Source organism: Haliaeetus leucocephalus, unplaced genomic scaffold, assembly GCF_000737465.1.
Source record: "Haliaeetus leucocephalus isolate CR32 unplaced genomic scaffold, Haliaeetus_leucocephalus-4.0 Scaffold227, whole genome shotgun sequence".
NCBI classification, from domain to species: Eukaryota; Metazoa; Chordata; class Aves; order Accipitriformes; family Accipitridae; genus Haliaeetus; species Haliaeetus leucocephalus.
In genome coordinates this window covers 472,077-491,047 of record NW_010972663.1, presented here as the reverse complement: position 1 = coordinate 491,047, position 18,971 = coordinate 472,077, and the positions used below count along the sequence as shown (strand labels likewise).

Sequence of the window (18,971 nt, the reverse complement as noted above, 5' to 3'; positions counted from 1 at the left end):
TTTTACAATTTAGAAAGAACAAAACCAGGTCATCTTCCTGCCCAAACAAAGCTAAATCTGACTACCAAGAACAAGAGGAGGTTTCTCAAAGGCACAGTCTCGACAGATAACAGCTGTTACAAAGCAAACAACATGAGTTCGTATTTCTGTGCCACTGAATAATTGAGAGAATATGCTAAAGTACTTAAAGTACTTCAATTTTCTGTCTCCTTTTTTAAGAGGTTTTTTTTTTTTCCTACTGTGGGCAACCTCTGCTAATTTTACTTGTTTTGTGAGCAGCACATATACAACATACCTATGGCAAAAAATAACTCAGTATTGAGAAACTAGTAACTTCTTAGAACAAATCATTCCTTGAAGAGATGAGTAGTTTAAGCTGCTAAGTGACTCTGCTGTGAGAAAGGAAGTCTGAGGATCCTGAGAGCACAATTTTGCTGCTGGTTGGTAACCAAATGAAAAAATAGTGCATTTCACCAAAGTCAAACCTAGTAGAATTTAGCTATGCTGCTGCCTTGATACCAGAGGTGTACGCTATAAAAGAACCAGTAAAAAAATCTTGTAAATCACACACTTATATTTAATATATTGAAACAAAATAGTTAAGAATGCAAGAACTGTATACAGATTAAAAAAATATTTTTTAAACCATCTGATCTTAAAAATAGACAATAGTAGTGAAGCTTAAAATACAACCACTCGCATTAAAATGTTTCAAGCAATACCACCTTGGTGTGTCCTGTTCCATCAAATGGCCATTAAGATAACGGATCCGTTGTTAAAAAGGTTGTGTTGGTTGGAGTCACTTTTTCACAATCCAAATCTACAACAGTTTTTCCTTTGATGGAAGAGCCCGAGCATTCCTGGTGCAAACTTTCCCGCCTCTCTGCAAGTTTAGAAGTGGATCGAGCCATCGAGCCACTTTGGCTTCCATTGGTTTGAGAGCAGACATTATTAACTTTAGTAGTTTTATTTTTGTGGTGGTTGTTGTAGACTTTATATTTCATGAGGAGAATGAAGATGAAAACAAGAACCGAAGCCACAATGATACCCCCAATAATGATGATCATGGTTCCTCCAAGAAACTGCGCGTGAAGGGATCGGCACTGTTTGTATTCTTCCTGGGTTGTAAACTGCACGCATCCGATCACTCTGGTTGCGGTCAAAGATGTCAATCCGTCATCATAAACAGCAAGAACACAGAGGTCGTACTCACGTCCTGCAACCAGATCAGTCAAGAAGAAGGATTTACTAGCAGCTGGAATCATCCTGGAAGAGAAAATGAGTACAGTAAACATCCAAGTTTATCGAGCCTAAAGAGAGCTCTTTTGACTGTCAATGCCACTGTGAGGAAACTAACAGAGCAGAAGATGAGCATGGCAACTGGACCAAGCAGCAAAAATCTAGCATTCCCTAGGTTTCTCAGTAGAGGTGGAAGATACAGATTTTAGTGATGGCAATATCTTTACCATGGCTATTTCAAACAAACATGGACTAGAGTGCACACGCTCGCCAATGGCTAGAGGAGAAGTCACACTTGATCTATTGTTTTGATCTGCATTGTCTTAAATTTCCACAGTTTCAGCATAAAAGGGCATAACATGCCCTATGCAGAATGGAATACGGTCAGCCGTGCAAAAAAACGTAAAGGAACTGAAGCAACATACTTAAGGACTTAAATGGCAGAAAAGGATAAAACTAAACACTGTAAAATGTATTTTAGTAATTTTATATACACAGGAAGCACATTTTGAACATTGAGGGAAAAAGGCAAAATCAAACCTGTGGTCTACAGATTAACCTTATTTCCATCTTCTAACAGCTCTGTGATGCTCAGTGTCTCATAATCAGGTGACCAGTAAGAACAATCAGAGCAAAATGTAAGCACTTGCAACTAAGTGGTATCATCTGTAGCCCAATAACAGCATCTACTGAACTCCTTACCTTGATGCAGCCCTACCACTGAGATTGTTCTATGTCAATTCCAAATATTCCCTTACCACAAAGTAGCACTGGTACTAAATTGATGTATGAGAAGGATCCCCAAAGAAGAGTATATGCTATATTACAAATTCCCACAGACCCTAGTCATGAGCATACAAATCACAGTATCTCATTGCAGACCAGCTCTCCAGATGTTTGGCTCAGATTCCTCTCTGGAGTAAAGTAACACTGTTGCAGAGGAATAGGTGAAACTACATGCATTTATAGTGGGTGGGCACATGGCCGTCTTCTGGCCACAAAGGTGATGGTGGTGATGGTGGAGAAGACTAACTGCTTATCATACAGTCTTTTCGAAGTAGTCTTCCGTGGGACTAAGGACTCCACAGTGCTTAGACTGGAAAGAAAGAAGAGCTACACCTTCAAAAAACCATTCTCCAAACACATGGCTGCTACCACTTCATTTTTAACAACTAAATTTCTGTGACTGTGAAAAAACAAAACCACTCCCTTGTCGATGTACATGTGCCATCACAGATTCATAGAAACATTAAAGGAGGAGACCCCCAGAGCTCTCTAGCCCAGCTTCCCGTGCAGAGCAGTACTATCACAAACAGTAGATCAGATCAACCACACTTCTGCCTAGCCAACACTTGAAAACCTTCCATGAGCTCTCCAGGCATCACTCCAGCATTAAACTACCCTCCTAGTAGATATTTTTCCCCAAATGTCTGATCTGAATTTCCCAAACCATAACTCATAACCATTGCCCCAGCCTTAATTTATAACAGCAGCTTCACAGCCTCCAAAGAATGTGACCACGTGCTGGGTTTTAAGGCTAATGAGATTTTTACTGCAGGAAAAAACAGGGTTTGAGACGAAACTACACAAAGATTCATTTGTCAAACTGAAACACTCAAACAACTCCTAGCGTGTACATAATGAGATATTTGATCCAACATTAATGTAGGAGGAAACGTGCAAAGCTAACAACTGCTTCAGACCAGCAGAACAAGCCCTTGAAATTCCTCATGGCTGCTGTTACTCATTCAGAGTGCAGGCAATGCAGAATAAGGTCTCCCAGCTGCAAGCATTAACAACAGACTCCTCCCTTCTCTGCCCTGCAAGCATTACTTTATGGAACAAGCGTTTTGTCATGATTGTTGCTCTGCAGTTATACATCTCTTATACCTGCTGACCACTAAATCTTCAAAGTACGTCATGCTCCTTGCTCTTTCCTGTCTTACACAAATTTAATGCAGTGGTGTCATTATCCAACGTTACACCATGTTGAAGAAAACACCTAGGTTGTGTTGTCTCACTGGACTAGGACTCTGGAAAGTAATTCATTGATCCTTTGCTTTTCCAGGTACAATGTATGGTAGTTTGTAGCCAGCGATTCTCCCACACTCACCACGTGAACGTGGCCCTCGATGCTTAGGTGTGGCTGGTGCTTCGCAGAGCACCACTCGGTTGGCTTGACATTCACCTTCCTAAAACATATACCATTATCAATTACCACACAAATATCTAATAACTTTTCGGTCTTCTGTTCAGCCACATTTCACAGTGACCAGACACAACAAGAGAACACTGTGGCTCAGACTGGACTGCATTCCTCCCTCAGTTCAAACACCAAGTTACACTGAAACTAAGCAGAAGATTCTTGCTTGTCATGCAAAGGGATGTGACTGAGAAGATGGAGAATTTAGTTGCTTGCCTTCAAACACTAAAAGGCTTTGAAATCAGTCATGTGTCCCAGAAAAATACTTCTGGCAACTACATCCAACCATGGCACAAAGTCTAAAATCACTTGTCATCATCAAAACAGTCACTGAACCTCAGGGCACAATATGTAAAAAATTGAGGGATGTCATAGATAACTCTGCAGAAGAAGACACCATTAAAAAGACCAGCTAAGCAACAGGAAAGGAAACACCACACAGGAAGCATCTTTCTAGTCTTTAGGAGTCTGCCCATCTGTGAGAGGGAGGTGTCATTGCAAAAATTATGCAAAGTACAGTTTTCTGGCTTAATGTCCATATTATTTGCCTTATTCAGCAGCCTTTGATGTTCACTTTTCTTCTTTCAAACAACTTTCTGCAGTGCCTTATTGTCAGGATTATTCAACGAAGAGTTCTGTATTGAAATTTGACTAATTTCCATGGAAAGCTATGAACAGAATATGCTGTATTACAGTGTACCCAGCTATTGCTGAAATACTTTTATAGTAGCTGTCACCCAAAAGAGGATGTTCTAAATCTTCCTGATCTCCTGTGCAAATCTTCTGTACAAATGTTCAATAAGACCAAATATATATATTTGATTTCTATTGGCTTTTCTGGTAATACAAGGCTATTTTCAGCTCCATGAATAATGAGAACAATGTAGTCTTGATAAGGTTTCTTCACCGGCTAAGCAGTTATTCACAGACATGTCTCCCGGGAAAGGTAGCTATTTTAGCATATTTAGGAAGTTTCAAGGAAACCTCTACAAATGAGTAAGGACAGCTCACAACTGAGTAGGCAATCTGCCTACAGCCATGTCAGTAGTTAACCTCTGCATGTTTTCTCGCTTATGCCTACAGAGCATTTACTTCTGCAGTAGAGTATAGTGTTCCCTTTACCATATTTACTTTATTTCAGTAATGCTATAAATGATCAAATAGCAGTTAAATTCAATCAGCTTGACAAATTAGCACAAGCTTGAGTATAGCGGTTGTAACAAAGGCAGGTCTTTAGTGCCAGGCTGTGGTGAGTGGCGAGGACTTGTAGGAAAGGCCAGAAAGCATATGGGTAGATACTGGGAGCAAGCGTATCATCTGAAAGCTTTATCTTCTATCAGAACCCACAGACTACAGTTTAGAGAATGGCATCTTCAGAACAAACATCTCCATTAGCACTTAGTTTGACCCAATAACAATTTAAGCACCATTGACTAGTTTGTAGGTTTGTTACGAAACATACTGGGGATGCCATATGACCCTCGATGGCCCCAAATGACTGGGATATAGAGGCATTGTGATTCTAAGCGGGGGTGGGGGGGTAGGGGTGGGGGTGGGGCGGGGTGTAAAGCTTATCAACCTCTCAGTGGAATTGTTCCATCTCAAACTAAGAGCTTGCAGCAATCAGTCATTTACTTAAATAATTAGTTTGCATGAAAGACATTTCACAATAGTGATACAGAAACCCCAAACCCAAGCCTGCCAGGAGATTCTCAAATCTCCAGGGACGCAAAAACCTTTTACTTGGCTATTCTTTGGGGGTTTTTTTTGGTCTTTTTTTTAATTCTTCAAGAAATGTTATTATGTTGTTTCACAATTACTACCCATGAGTTTTTTGCTCTAAAAAACCTCTTCATTTACATTAGAGTTTCATCAGGAGCTCGCTTCCCATTACCTATAAAAGCTGCCAAAACTGTGGTTTATAAACACAATTCCGCCAAATCTTTTTTTTTTTTTTTTGGTAGCTGAAAGTATACTACCTTTTCTCTTACATCTCTAGTATCACAGACTCTCCATGTTGGCCCACAAGCACCATCTTTCAAATGGATCAACAGCAGAACAGTAACTGTCAGATTTAAATGAAGAGTGCTAACGTAACTGGTTTAAGAGCACTAACATCTATAAACCATAATACGTGCCAGCATTTCCCCTGCCATCTGTAGTCAGCCAGTAACAAGTAAAGCCCTTTGGTAAAAGCTCAACTGTAAAACCTGCTCACAAAACTTCTGACAAAACATCATTTTGTGAGATTGGAAATATTTCCTAGCAACTTTGTCAACAACAACAAAATAAACTGAGCAGCTCAAAATCGAGATGGAGTCTTTTGTTTGGACTCTAATTGATCAATGATACTGCCCATAGGAAAGTGTAATACTGTGGCCAGAGAGCCTCAAATTAATCACTTTTACTTTGGCCAATCCCCAATCCAACACCACCATTTTGAAGGTTTGAAAACCAGAATTTCTTTTCTGCCATTTCAACTGTTCAGTTGGGAAGGGAAGGACGGGGATGAAAGGAAGGGATGGAGAATTTGATGTGTGGGAGGGACGCCAGTGACAGGAGGTCTTTTTGAACTGATTCTGTCAACAAACTCCTGAGCACCCAGTTTACTCAGCTGATTAAAGGGATTAAAAAGCAATCAGTATAGAGTCTGTTTTTTTCACAGGAACACCCACTGAGACCCAAATACAATCTATGACATCTGTGGAAGTAAAAACAACAACAACAACAACCACCATCCTAAGACAGCATAAAATCCTAGACCGTTACTGAACCTAGGCTGCTGGCTGCATTTTTCAAAAGAATTATTTTCACATGGTTCATGCTACAGTCTGGAAACGAAATGATCGTGCACCGGAAGATACAGACAGTTATGAAGCATTAACGGCAGGTTTCTTATTTATCGAGCTTTCACAAAAATCATGCCAAAATTTTTGATAGAAGCAATGACAGCAATTGACTCTTATTCATACTATTCTTAAAAAAACCCCATACTTCTGCATCAACAGTACGAAAGGAAACAGGGATGTTTTCCACCTCCAAAAAAAGCACAGCATCTTAAATATTTGGGAAACAAGACTTTGATATTTCACCTTTGAAAGATCTCTCCATAATGCAACAACTACCATCCATCATTTGGATCTGCAGGGTCTTTGATAAACCATGATGCAGCTCCAGCAGCAATCAGGTGGGCAGCCTCGTTAACAAAGATCACGGGGCATGGGAAGGAGGGGAATTAAAATGCAGAAGTGACTCTGCGGTTTGAGGAAACCAACTTTGTAAGGGTAATCCTGATTAACTGAGCATGCAGTCAACTGTGAGAATGTAAGGTTTTTCCTCAGAAAGGGAAACCTGAAGAAGAGGTTTCCAAGGAGAAACACCCTGAAAACTGCCATGACAACTGCTACATTGCAAGATAAGGAAAAAAAGATACCAAAATTAAAGCCAAAGAGTGACAAGTCATGTGATATTTACAGATGTCAGATGGCTCCTATATTTCTGGACTTCCATTGCTATATCCACCTTTTTGAGGAATGACTGCTGGCTAGGTGAAGAAATGCAAACATGACCATTTGTCCAAGATTTCCTCCTGACAAACAGCCACCGCTGATGTGCAGGCTTGCTGGATAACCACGACAATCCTGATGTACTCCCAAATCACTACAGTTACTGCACGCGCACGCAGCAGCTCCACCGGTTGAGAGGCATGTTGCACCCCCTGCAAAACTGAGTCCATCCCTACAGTGCACGTGCAGGGTCCAGTGTGCCAAGGGCATGCAGAAAGGAAACACAAAGTCTTATGGCATGTGCCTGACATGAGAAGCTATAAAACCTCTTTCAAACTTCACTCTTTGAAATCTAGCATGGTCCTGAGGCTCCTGAGGCTTTCCATTGCACTGCACTGAACTAATTTAAGAATTTTTGAGCAGACGTAGCGTGGCTGATTCCAACTGCTTTTCACGCAACAGATGTAATCATTGCTATATTGATCTGGCAATATATCACCTTTTCCCCAAGAGTGACAGCTCTGCCCTTTAAACAACAGTACTTTGTACTCCATCTTAAAAGTGGTCTGCCTCTCAATTTCTAGGTTTTCCTCTCAACAGAGAAAACAAGGACGTATTATCAGCAGTTTTATGCAATATATAGTCTCTCAATTACCTATAGAGAAGCATCACTATTAAATACTCATCTTCTAATTTATAGCATGTAGTTGCAGCTAATTAAAGTTAGATGATCACTAGCTATTAAAGATTAAATTCAATGCTTAGGAGACTGTTGCCTTTGATGTTATGAGATCCCGCTTCTAATTGACTAGGACATCAATCAGATTGTTATGAAGCATTAGTAATCTGCTGTTTATATCAACTGCGGTAAAAATTGAAGTTTAGCCAGCCTAGCTCAGACATACAAAATCACTTGTTTTATCTTTAATTTGCTGGCCATTTGAGGAAGCACTGGCAGACAAAATAGGAGCACCTGCAGTTCCCTTCAGGGCATTTTGAGCATCAGTTGCTGCCCCACTTCTCTTTTGCACAGCGAACAAGGCTACAAGAGAGAGGTCACCCAGGGTCCCGTGGAGATGAGCCTTTTATCCCATAACCTAACGCAAGGATTCATCTTCATAAAGGTACATATGAACTCTATCAGCATACAAAAGAGGAGCATTTTCATCTGTATGTACACACAAACATGTGTGCACATCATGACAAAGCAGCAATAAAATAGCATGGCTTCTCTCCGAGATTAATTATTGCTTTCTAAAGCTTGTATAATATTCGTCACTACTATTTTAGTATCAAAAGGTAAGTTCTGCTGATATCTCTTCCCCAAGACTAGCACTAGAAACCTGGGCATGACACTTGAGCAATGACAGTTAAACTAAAATTATAGTATTGTGAAGTCCAAATTGCGCAGGAACTGTAATCGGCATCAAGACTGTAAGCTGTTTAAAGAATACAGATCCGTTTATATCTCAGAGACGGAAAAGCTGCACAAAGTGGCTATTACAATTCTTGATTCACTCTATACATGGCTCTACAACAACAGTTTCCGACCTTTCTTCCAAAAACAAACAAGGCTCTTACCTTCAATACTGATGCTTTCCGCAAATTGCTACCTGCACCTTAATTTACCAACTCTGGATTGTTACTACTCATCTTGCCAGATGCTTCACTCTGATGCAATTTTCTTTCTCCAGAGCTAATGTCTGCCTTCAATTTTGCTAACCCCTGTCCCAGGAGATGGGTCAGTGTGATAGCTTCCATTTCACAGAAAGAGGAGTTAAGTGACTCACCTGAGGCAACAGTAACTGGCAGAGCCAGAAGCACAACTCCTATTTTCTTTTCCACATTCACCACTGGGAAAATCGCTGTGTGGCCATATGTTGTGAATCTCCCAAACTGGGAACAACAAGGAGCAATTATGGTGCACTTATGTGCAAGTGTACACAGGCAGCGTAACCATGTGCAGGGCACGTATGTTATTCTCACATACACCAACGGATAGTTTGATTGCAGTCCAAAGGTAAAATTAGGAAGAATATCGTCTCCTCCCTTCACCTCCATAGGCTCCTAGCATGGGCACAGATGAACACACACTTACCCACACTTACCTATCCAGAGGGAGAAGGAAAGGGAAAGATGAGGAAAAATAAAGGAGTCAAAGGAGCAACTTAAATTTGCAAGATAAAGCAAAGTTGCCATAGCAACTGCTTTTCCCATGGTACAGCTCAACTTGACAGAAGCGACAGGTTTCTGATGCATCCTGCACCACTTAATACTTTTTCCAGGCAGCAAGCTATCGCCTGCCAGAAATAAATTACACAGTGTCCTCTAGGTAGAAGGAAGCTTTTCACCTTCTGTGAAACTCCTTTGGCAGCACTGAAGCATGGCCACTGCTGGGTACACTACTGCACATCTATTCACATCTTCATATATCAACAGACTGACTCCGTGAAAGACATGTGTCATGGTTTAACCCCAGCCAGCAACTAAGCACCACGCAGCCGCTCACTCACTCCCCCCCATCCAGTGGGATGGGGGAGAAAATCAGGAAAAGAAGTAAAACTCCTGGGTTGAGATAAGAACGATTTAATAAAACCGAAAAGAAGAAACTAATAATGATAATGATAACACTAATAAAATGACAACAGTAGTAATAAAAGGATTGAAATGTACAAATGATGCGCAGGGCAATTGCTCACCACCCGCCGACCGACACCCAGCCAGTCCCCGAGCGGCGATTCCCTGCCCCCCCTTCCCAGTTCCTAAACTAGATGGGACGTCCCATGGTATGGAATACACTGTTGGCCAGTTTGGGTGAGGTGCCCTGGCTGGGCATGAGAAGCTGAAAAATCCTTGACTTTAGACTAAACACTACTGAGCAACAACTGAAAACATCAGTGTTATCAACATTCTTCAGATACTGAACTCAACACATAGCACTGTACCAGCTACTGGGAAGACAGTTAACTATATCCCAGCTGAAACCAGGACAACATGTTTGTATACCTTACCAGAAACATGGAGTCCGAGACGCGTCTTGACCATGCAAAGGGTCAGCAAACAAACCGGGGAGCTCCTGTTTCTCCAGTGCACATTAACACACTCAACTTAAAAAATTCTGACATCTATAGCATAACTTGAAGTAGCAGTTGTTCAGATAACTGCAAATGCAGAATTGCTGCCCAATTACGATTCCTCTCACTTTAGCACAAAACTTCCTTTAAGGATCTATATTTGATGATTACTCACTGTGGGAACTGAATGAGAACGCACAAATTTTCATCTTTGAGATGCCCATTATGCTACAGTCTATTACATTGTATTATTTGAAATAGCTGCTCTGTGATTTGAAGCATCAAGTATTTTATGGTTTTGTTACCAACCTGAGCGTTTCAGTTAACAGGAATCTGGGCTGAGAAAGGGGCATGGAAATATAGTATTCTTCCCCATTTCTTCTTTAGGAATGAGGCCGTTCAGCAGCAGCAGTATTCAAGTCTATAGTTTTATTAACAAGCTACCACACTAGTCACTGATTTATTTTTAGAGACTTTGGGAAGTTTAAAACTCATTGAGAATGAATAGCTGCAATTGTATGAAGGCTGCCAAATCGGCTGACCAGCCATTATGGCAAAGGATGAAAAATCCCATTAAACACCTCTCTTAAACTACTGGCCATGCCTGCGATGCACCTACCAGCTCTAGCTGCTTCTCACTTTGCTTGCTTCACTTCACATTCTAGTGGGAGAACTGAATAAAATCCCTTTAGAAACCCCAGTCACAGCTATCGAGACATCTCCGCTTCACATTTCCCTTCATTTCGCAACTTTGCGCTTCTCTCAAACAGCAATGTCACAAATGTTGTCACAGCTGACAATTAAATGAGGCTTCATCTTCCAGCCGGCTCCTCGCCATCCCTGTCAGATCCCAACAAGGCATCCTCCCACCCCCTCTTAAGAGACCCTTGCTTACCCTGAGACCTCCTGCTTCCTTTCTAGCTCGTAGCCGTGACAACAGGAGGATGGATGGCATCCTTCCTCAAAGAGGCTCTGGGGATGGGCGTTTTAACACGAGACTTCTGAAAATCCCAAGTGACTGTAAAGTGAAATGTCTGTTTCAAGGACTTCATGCCATTTTCATACACAGTTCCTTTTTTTTTTTTTTTTTTTTTACAAGAATTTGCTTGCAATGGTAGGTATTTGAAATAGGAATCGCAGCAGAATGACTATCCTGCATTCCTTTCTTTAGGGGACTGCTTACCAAAGCACTAGATTTGAACCCAGACTTTCAGGTATATTACTGAAGCTATTAGATATCATTCTCCTTTTGCTTACTCCACTCCAAACTTTAGTGCAACCAGTGGCATTACATTAGAAATAATCATTATCACTCATTAGAGAAATCATTATCACTCTGTTTAGAGAAGTTATCATCCTTACGAAGCACACAACTATGAAACACTAAATCCAAATCAAATGCTAGCTCCCACTTTCAAGTCATTCTACCCCTCCTTATCCCTTCCACCCCTGGTTAATCCCAAACAAAAGCCTATAAACAGAAAGGCATATAATCAGAAAGTCAACCAGCCCTGCATGAGGGAACAGCTATAAATGTAATCTGCATGCTGTCCATGGAGACTTAAATAGTTATTCCCAAGTAAATTTTACTCCAGCGGACAAATGTGAAAACCACACAAATACATAACCTAAAATTTTCCATGTGGTGTCCAATTCATACCAGTGAGTTTTATCCACATGACACCACAAAAGTGGAGAAAAGGAAACACACAGCAACTGATACAGGCTGAAGGTTTGGCTGAACATGGTAAGGCCATAGCCACATAGGCAGAACATTGCTTTGGGCATCTCGCAACTTTGGGCATCTTGATTTCTTCTCTCTTGCCCATATTTTTAAGTAAAATAATTACACTTAATCAGCATAAAAGTAACTAAAATCTCCATCTCAATTTCCTTAAATGTTAACAACTAAGACATTGCTCATCAGCATCACTTGGTCCATTAAACTGGACTATGAAACTTAATTATGTCTGTAAAGAGTTTAGAGATCCTCAAGAGGCAGCACAGAAGCAGATGTATTATTAGTTTTAATAGTGTAGCTCCTCAACAACAGGAGTTTAATGAGCAAAGACTAAGGCAGCCATTGCCTCCTCATCCCCCCATTTACAGTTACTCTTTGCAGGATAGCTCTTATTACACAGAATATGTCGAACTATGCTCTCCTTTTTTCTTACTTCCACTGCCTACTTCACAGAGGTATGAGCATGGGAATGTGAGCAGCGTTACCTGTACACTAGTATGTCGTCAGCAGAACTGTTATACTGAATCTGGTACATTCGAATCCCAGGGAGGTGATGCTGAGAAGGCCACTGGATAAGAGCAGAAGATGATGTCAGCTCAGCAACCACGACCACCTTCTCTTGCTGAGCCTTCGTTTCGTTTGGAAAGCTGGACTTGGCAGATATGAGAATATCTGAGGGGCCAGGCTCCGCATCTTTATCGCAGTTGGTGCTGTTAGCAAGGTTAGGGTACGGGGTAACGAGGAGTTCAACTGGAGCCGTCGACTCTCCCGCAGCATTTGATGCTATGCAGGTGAACGTGCCCTTGTCAGTCAAAGAAGTAACCAAAATATCCAGAGTACCATTCTCATAAGAAATCGTCCTGGACGTGTTAGAGACCAGCTTCCCATCAGGTGAGATCCAGCGAACGTAGGGATCTGGATCGCCAACAGCTTTGCACTTCAAAGAGACACTTTGGCCTTCCGTCACTGTTAGTTTTGGGGTTCGATGCGTTATCATTGGGGGTTCACAGACAAATTCCTCCTCTTTAATAGACCAAAAGTATTTGCCCATCAGTTCTGGTGGAGAGGCGCAGGTTTCTAGATCATCTTCTCTGGTGAGACGTCTCAGCCACACGAGTTCACAGTTGCAGTGCAAAGGATTCCCTCCAAAGCTAAGCACAAGGGATGAGAGCGGAGATCCTTTAGACTTGGCATACACTGGTATTCTGGAAAACAAAGGGTCAGGAGGGATCTTTTTCAACTTGTTGGAGGTCATGTCTAGACGGGCAAGTTTGTGAAGGTTTGAGAAGATTCCCTCTGGCACAAACTCAATGAGATTATGATCCAAACTGACTGTATTGACATTAGAAAGTTTGGCAATTGTTTCCCAAGGAACGTTAACAAGATTGTTGTAGGACAGATCCAGGTCTTCAATTGTTTCAATAAAGTCATCCAACGACCCAGGAGAGATATAGTTTAATTGATTGTTACTGAGTATTAAATGTCGAAGGTTAATTAAACCTTTGAAATGATCTTCATTGATGTAGGTCAGTCTATTACTATCCAAGTGTAAGGCGTGAAGGCCTTTAAGATCAAAAAATGCATAAGGCATGATTTGACTTATTGTATTCCTTGATAGTGTCAAATGAATTAGATTAGTCATGTTTGCAAAATCTTTTCTCCTAAGTGTAGTAATAAAGTTATCCATTAACCTTAGTTCGGCTGTCCTCCTGTCAATACTGGGGGGCACAAAGAGAAGCCCCGTCTTCGTACAGAGAATTGTGAAGGATGGAGACAGGTTTTGACACATGCATCTTTTGGGACACATCATGGCCTTCACGGCTGTGCTAATAACCAGTAGATAGACAACCAGCCTTTCCATCGTAAGAAAAATAACAGACCTAAAGGGGGGGGGAAAAAAAAAAAAGAAGAAATCCATGTAAATGTATTTTAATTGGGCATTAGAAATAGGTTTACATTGAAGTTTTCATTACAAGTCTGCCTGCACAAACTGGAAACACCTTCCAAGACAATAATAAAATTACTGGTAATATTAACTTGGATGTTTTTAGAGCTAAGAGCTTCTAGTTCTGTGCTGGTTTGGCTCCACTTTCTTCCAGACAGCAACACTTAGATTGACTGTGAGGCAACAGTCCATCACTACTGCTTCTCCAGGATGCACTAACAGGGTTATCTACCTACTAGCAGCTCTTCCCAACCAACAGTGTTGACAGTTGTACTTTAATAGGTGGAACAAAGCAAGATGTGAAGCTGATACTTGGTGAGAGGAATGTGAGTGGTGTGGATTAAATGTGAGGAAGCAAATAAATATACAAGATTTTTTAGGTTAAAAATACCATCTACATAACTTTCTCTACACACATCTGACTATTTGCTGGGGCTAGAACCTCATTTCAACCTGCATATCACTTCCTCACTTTGTGATTATGCTCCCCTCACTTTCTTGCCATTATAGATGTCCAACAACTTTTTTGTCTTACACCTCAAGCTCATCTATGCCCCTCCTCAGTTTGACCTGTATCAAGCAGTGAGCTTTTTGTAGAAATGCATGTTTTAAGGACAAGGGTTTTTTTCCCCAGGAGGTGGCAGGGGTCTAAAACTTCTACAGCAAATAAGAAGGAGAAATACATTCAAAGGCACTTCTGAAAAGCAAGGCTGTGTTCAATCACAGAAGCAGGTATATATATTTTTTTTCTGTGCAGCACAGGTAGCAGCTTTAGAAAAATAAATCTCGTAATTGCACATGGGTTTGGTCAATGAAATTATCTCTGAGAAATCTCATGTATGCCAAGTTATTTCCCATTGTACTTGAAGTGCTTGCCTCCTATACCAAGGGTAGATTTTCATTTCTACTTTACCTCCAGCTGGCTGGAAAATTGCGAAGTGCAGTGACTCAAGCAACCACAAAGGCGAAAACTCCCAATCTGCAATGTAAAGGACTCAAACTATGTGTTTCGTGAGAGTGCCCTGGTATAACCCAATTCCAAACTCTAGCTGGCGAATCCTACTCCAAAAGAAGGGCAGTGGTCGTTTTGCAAATGAGCCCATGTAGTTCTACTTCACATCTAAGTTCTAGCACACTAGAGATCACAGCTGATTAAAGTTAGTTCCACGTGAAAATTCCTTCATATAGTGGGTAAACGCAGTGCAAAAATAATCAACTAGTGCCTTTGAGCACAAACAATGCAGCACAAGACATCGTCCTCAGTTTAGCCCAAAGTTGGGGACAACATAATCTGCTGAGTCAGCTATCTGTAAAAGAGCCTACCAAAGCTTTTGGTTACAAGAACACAATTTGCTCTAAGTCAGCAGATTCTTACAGTATGTTTGTGGGTTTGGGTTTTTTTTTGTTTGTTTATTTGTTTTTTGTTGGTTTGGTTTGTTTCACTTTAATGATTTCCATGAGCTAGAGCTCCTTTACAGGGCAACAGATCTTTGAGATACAGAATTACAGTATCACAGTTGCAGAGTCTGGAAATCAGTTTGGTTAGATCAAATTTAAAGCTCCACAGAGGGGAAAAAAGTTATTAAAATCAATCCATTGCTTATACAGTATTATTACTTCAATTCAGAGAGCATGAAACTCAGTCTAAACCTCTTAACCATTGCTACATATTCATTTGTTAGAGGTTAATCTTTAGTCGTATGCAATTCTGACCAAGTCTCCGCAACTGCAAAGTATTTTGTAAAAAGTAAACAAAAAAGAGACAACCCAATCAACCAAACCCTCTCCAAAACCTCTGAATGGTTAGAGCACAGACACTATGAGAGGCAGAGAGGACAGGGCTTAATCAGCCTGGAGAAGAGAAGGCTTTGGTGGACCCTGTCGTAGGAACCTTCTTGTACCTCCGAGGAGTTTATCAGGAAGATGGAGCCAGGCTCATCACCGTGGTTCATGACAGAAGATCAAAAGACAAGGGACAGAAATTAATACAATTAAGGTTCAAGCTGGAGATGAGGAAAAAAAAATTTTCTGGAAGCAGCTTGTCTGGAAAGGTTGTGGGACCTCCATTTTGGGATGAGGTGACTGGACAAAGCCGTGATCCCAGAGCTGACCCTGCTTTCAGCAGGAGATGGGACTACAGACCCTCAGACTTCTTCCCACCTGTGTTATCCTGTGACCTAATAACCATGAGTATCTCCACGTTTTTCACATTTCAGCTGTAGCTCTACAAACCGTAGCCTCTGCCTCTGATTTTTAGTGCTGGTTTCAAATTCCAATTCCAAACATCGCTTTTTATATTTAAGACTGTCAGTTCTATGCAGAAAATGATACATTTTCTGTTAAGAACAACAGAGCTAGGAAAACAAATACTACAGTAGAGTTTGCGCAAAGCGAGTTCACTTTATACTTACAATTTTTTTCTAATAAACATCCTCTTAGTAATGTCTTGCTTCCTGATTAATTTTTTTCTCAACAGCTTTTATAATATTTAATATAGTCCACTACAAGCTTTATCTTCCAAGTATTTCCTTTTTTAAGAAACCCATTTCCACTGTCACTCTGTCCTATGCTCTGAACCCTTCTTGCCTCTAATGGCTCCATCTTTTCACTTCTGCTAGGTACAAATGATTAATGGATGCACAACTATCCAAAACCAGGCTGCTGTGCAATATTGTAATTCCCTTGTTTTGTCACTAGCAAATATTAATGCAACATTAATGGATTAACTGACATCTGGGCTGTAAGAAACCAGGACAAAACCACCTCACTTAAACCATTATTCTGTTAAAAAAAAATAATTAAATGTTACTAATGTGAAACCATGGCACTAAAATTAATGATTTTAAAGCCAACAATGAACATAGTACAACTACTCTTACAAACTATATAACCATCGCAAAGAAAGGGTGACTTGTAAAGAAAAACTGCATATAAGTGAATTACTGCTGTTGCTCTGGATTCTTGGTAAAAGCAGGTTTGGCACTATAACCTAAAAACTGCATCGGGAACATACCTGACTGCATGGTAATACAGTAGTATTTTTAAAGACAGTTTAATCCACACCACCTCAACAGAAGACAGTAAAAGAAATAAATTTCATGCTTATAAGACTACCCACAGATGAAGGACATGCAGGAAAAAAAATTTCCCTGAACTGTTGCTTATTGACTCATTTCCTCAATTACCATCTGCACGGTTGCAGCTTAAAGTTCACGCAAAAAAAAAAAAAAAATTGGTTGAGGTAGTCATTTAATTGCAAAGTAATAAAGACCTATAGAATAGAATACTTCCAGTTGGGAGGGACCTGCAGCAGGGGGGTCATGTTCAAAATATGTGCAGAGATAGGGTTTTTTTCTGTTTTCCTACAGCAAAACATTACTAGGTGACCACTACCTATCATTTGTAGTCGAAATGGCATTTAAAGGAAGGGATATTTAATTCCAGCAATTCGCAGCTATTGGCCTATTAACTTTGTTCTGTTGGAAGGAATTCAGGTTGCCTCTGCTGTAAATATAACATTTTCAACAGCTTTAAATTGGTATCGTGGTATAGAGATTTCTTACACTCTGCAAAACACACACTGTGTGAATAATGATGCATAAAGACACTGTTTTACCAGCTTTAAGGAAGAAACTCCATCTTCCAAAAAATGGTCCTTTGTCAAGTGCCTTTACTGGGGAACAGCACCTTTCTCCAACACAAAGCGTACTTATTTCAGTGTAATCTGTTTCCTTTTCTTGCACCTAGCTATTCATTTTACTGGAATTATGAGCAACATATATTCAAGTACATGGTTTCCAGCCTATACATGTTTACGCTGCATCTATTTGGCATTCATCTGCATCTTTCCGTGGGGTTTAAGGGGTGTAGCTACGTCTGGTTTTTTGGTTCATTCTCCACTGAATGGGGTTCCTGACTCAAGTGTTGAACATCATTGCCAACTATTCTACGCCCAGATGTATGCCATGTCTAATACCGTCATCACCTCCGCCTTTGCCTGTTCAAAGACACATCTTCCTGCTATTTTTGAGCATGCACTAAAGGCTTGCTAAATCTGTTATTCTCTTATCTACACCATTTAATTGCTCGGCACTGGCCTCACACAGTACCCTGAATACAAAAGCTGCAGCTGCATCAGCGTCTGATCGTACTCAGGTCTATCCGAGAGAGACCTTGGCTCCCTATGGCACAGAAATTTTGATATAGAGACCGTGGCAAATAGAGACTAGGTATTAGAAACAGCTATTTCATACCTTGCACCCTCATCACAGAGAAACACAGTCCGAGATATTTCATCCACCCAAGCATTGCTTTTCCAACAAACAAAATTAAATCTGATACAGGAGATATTTCAGCAGAGGCTATCCACTGCTGAGTCTGGCTGAGATGAGCAGACTGTGCTCTGACATATTTCAAACGCAGATTGTTTGACTGTCAGACTGCTGTGACGACCTGGTTGCTGCACAAGACAGGGGCTCGCCATCAGCATCCTTAGAAGAAAAAAACAAAAGCTTTTTCTTGAGGGAAGCTTTATCATTATCCTTTTCTGATCCAGAGTTAGCCACTACATTGGAAAAAAAGTCTTTAATTTACCAACAAATAATAATGTGCTTAATTTAGTGTTGCTTGCCTTACCTGTAGTTGAGCAAGAAACACTTCCAGTAAGTGTTTAAGTATCTTGTTAATTTTCCTTCTTTCTTTTTTTCTTTTTTCTTTTCCAAGACCATTGGAAGTAAATCTCCAGACACAGTTGGGCACAGAGCAGATCAGCCACAAATCTGGTAGCCAGCATTTGTCCAACCCCAAATTACCATAATTAATATTAATACCATAATTAATATTAATCCTAGGATTTTTTTTGTAATTTTTTTTTAAATCTAGTTCACAGCATAAAAGGAAAACCAAACCATCTAATGTTAAAAATAACAAAATATAGAATATTTATTCTTTTTCCTGGCATTATTCTTCAGACACATCAACTATGCAGGTGAACTCATTTGCCTTTTCCTTTTTCACCAGAAGGTGGCACAAATAATATCCACCTGTGCACTGTTATTGCCTGCCACTCCTCAGGTGGATGGCACTGGGGAAGTGTATTTATAATGCACAAAAATCACATTTCCAATCCCCACTATAGAGGTGCAGAATAAGAAAACCAGAAGTAAAAGCATAGCAATAACTTTCATCTCCACATTCATTTTTGCCTTACCTACTTCAGTCATCCGTCAAGTGTGTTAGCAAACCTGAAAATAATTTTTTCTGT

The 18,971-nt window shown here is 40.5% G+C and overlaps 1 protein-coding gene across 1 annotated transcript; it reads right to left on the bottom strand.

The window, feature by feature from the left end:
* Positions 1 to 755: 755 nt before the first annotated feature.
* LOC104831515 (leucine-rich repeat and fibronectin type III domain-containing protein 1-like protein) lies at positions 756 to 13,624 on the bottom strand. The gene is made up of 2 exons (XM_010567145.1): positions 12,249 to 13,624; positions 756 to 1,266 (listed from the first exon to the last, which is right to left on the bottom strand). Exons 1-2 carry the CDS (start codon positions 13,622 to 13,624, stop codon positions 756 to 758), a joined length of 1,887 nt encoding a protein of 628 aa, XP_010565447.1.
* Positions 13,625 to 18,971: the final 5,347 nt, after the last annotated feature.

Excerpts from the sequence above, each read along its gene's own strand:
- LOC104831515 (XM_010567145.1), bottom strand. The coding sequence starts at position 13,624 with ATGGAAAGGCTGGTTGTCTATCTACTGGTTATTAGCACAGCCGTGAAG. Across the intron at positions 1,267-12,248 it reads GACGACATACTAGTGTACAG|GATGATTCCAGCTGCTAGTA; the intron begins GTAACGCTGCTC and ends TTTCTCTTCCAG.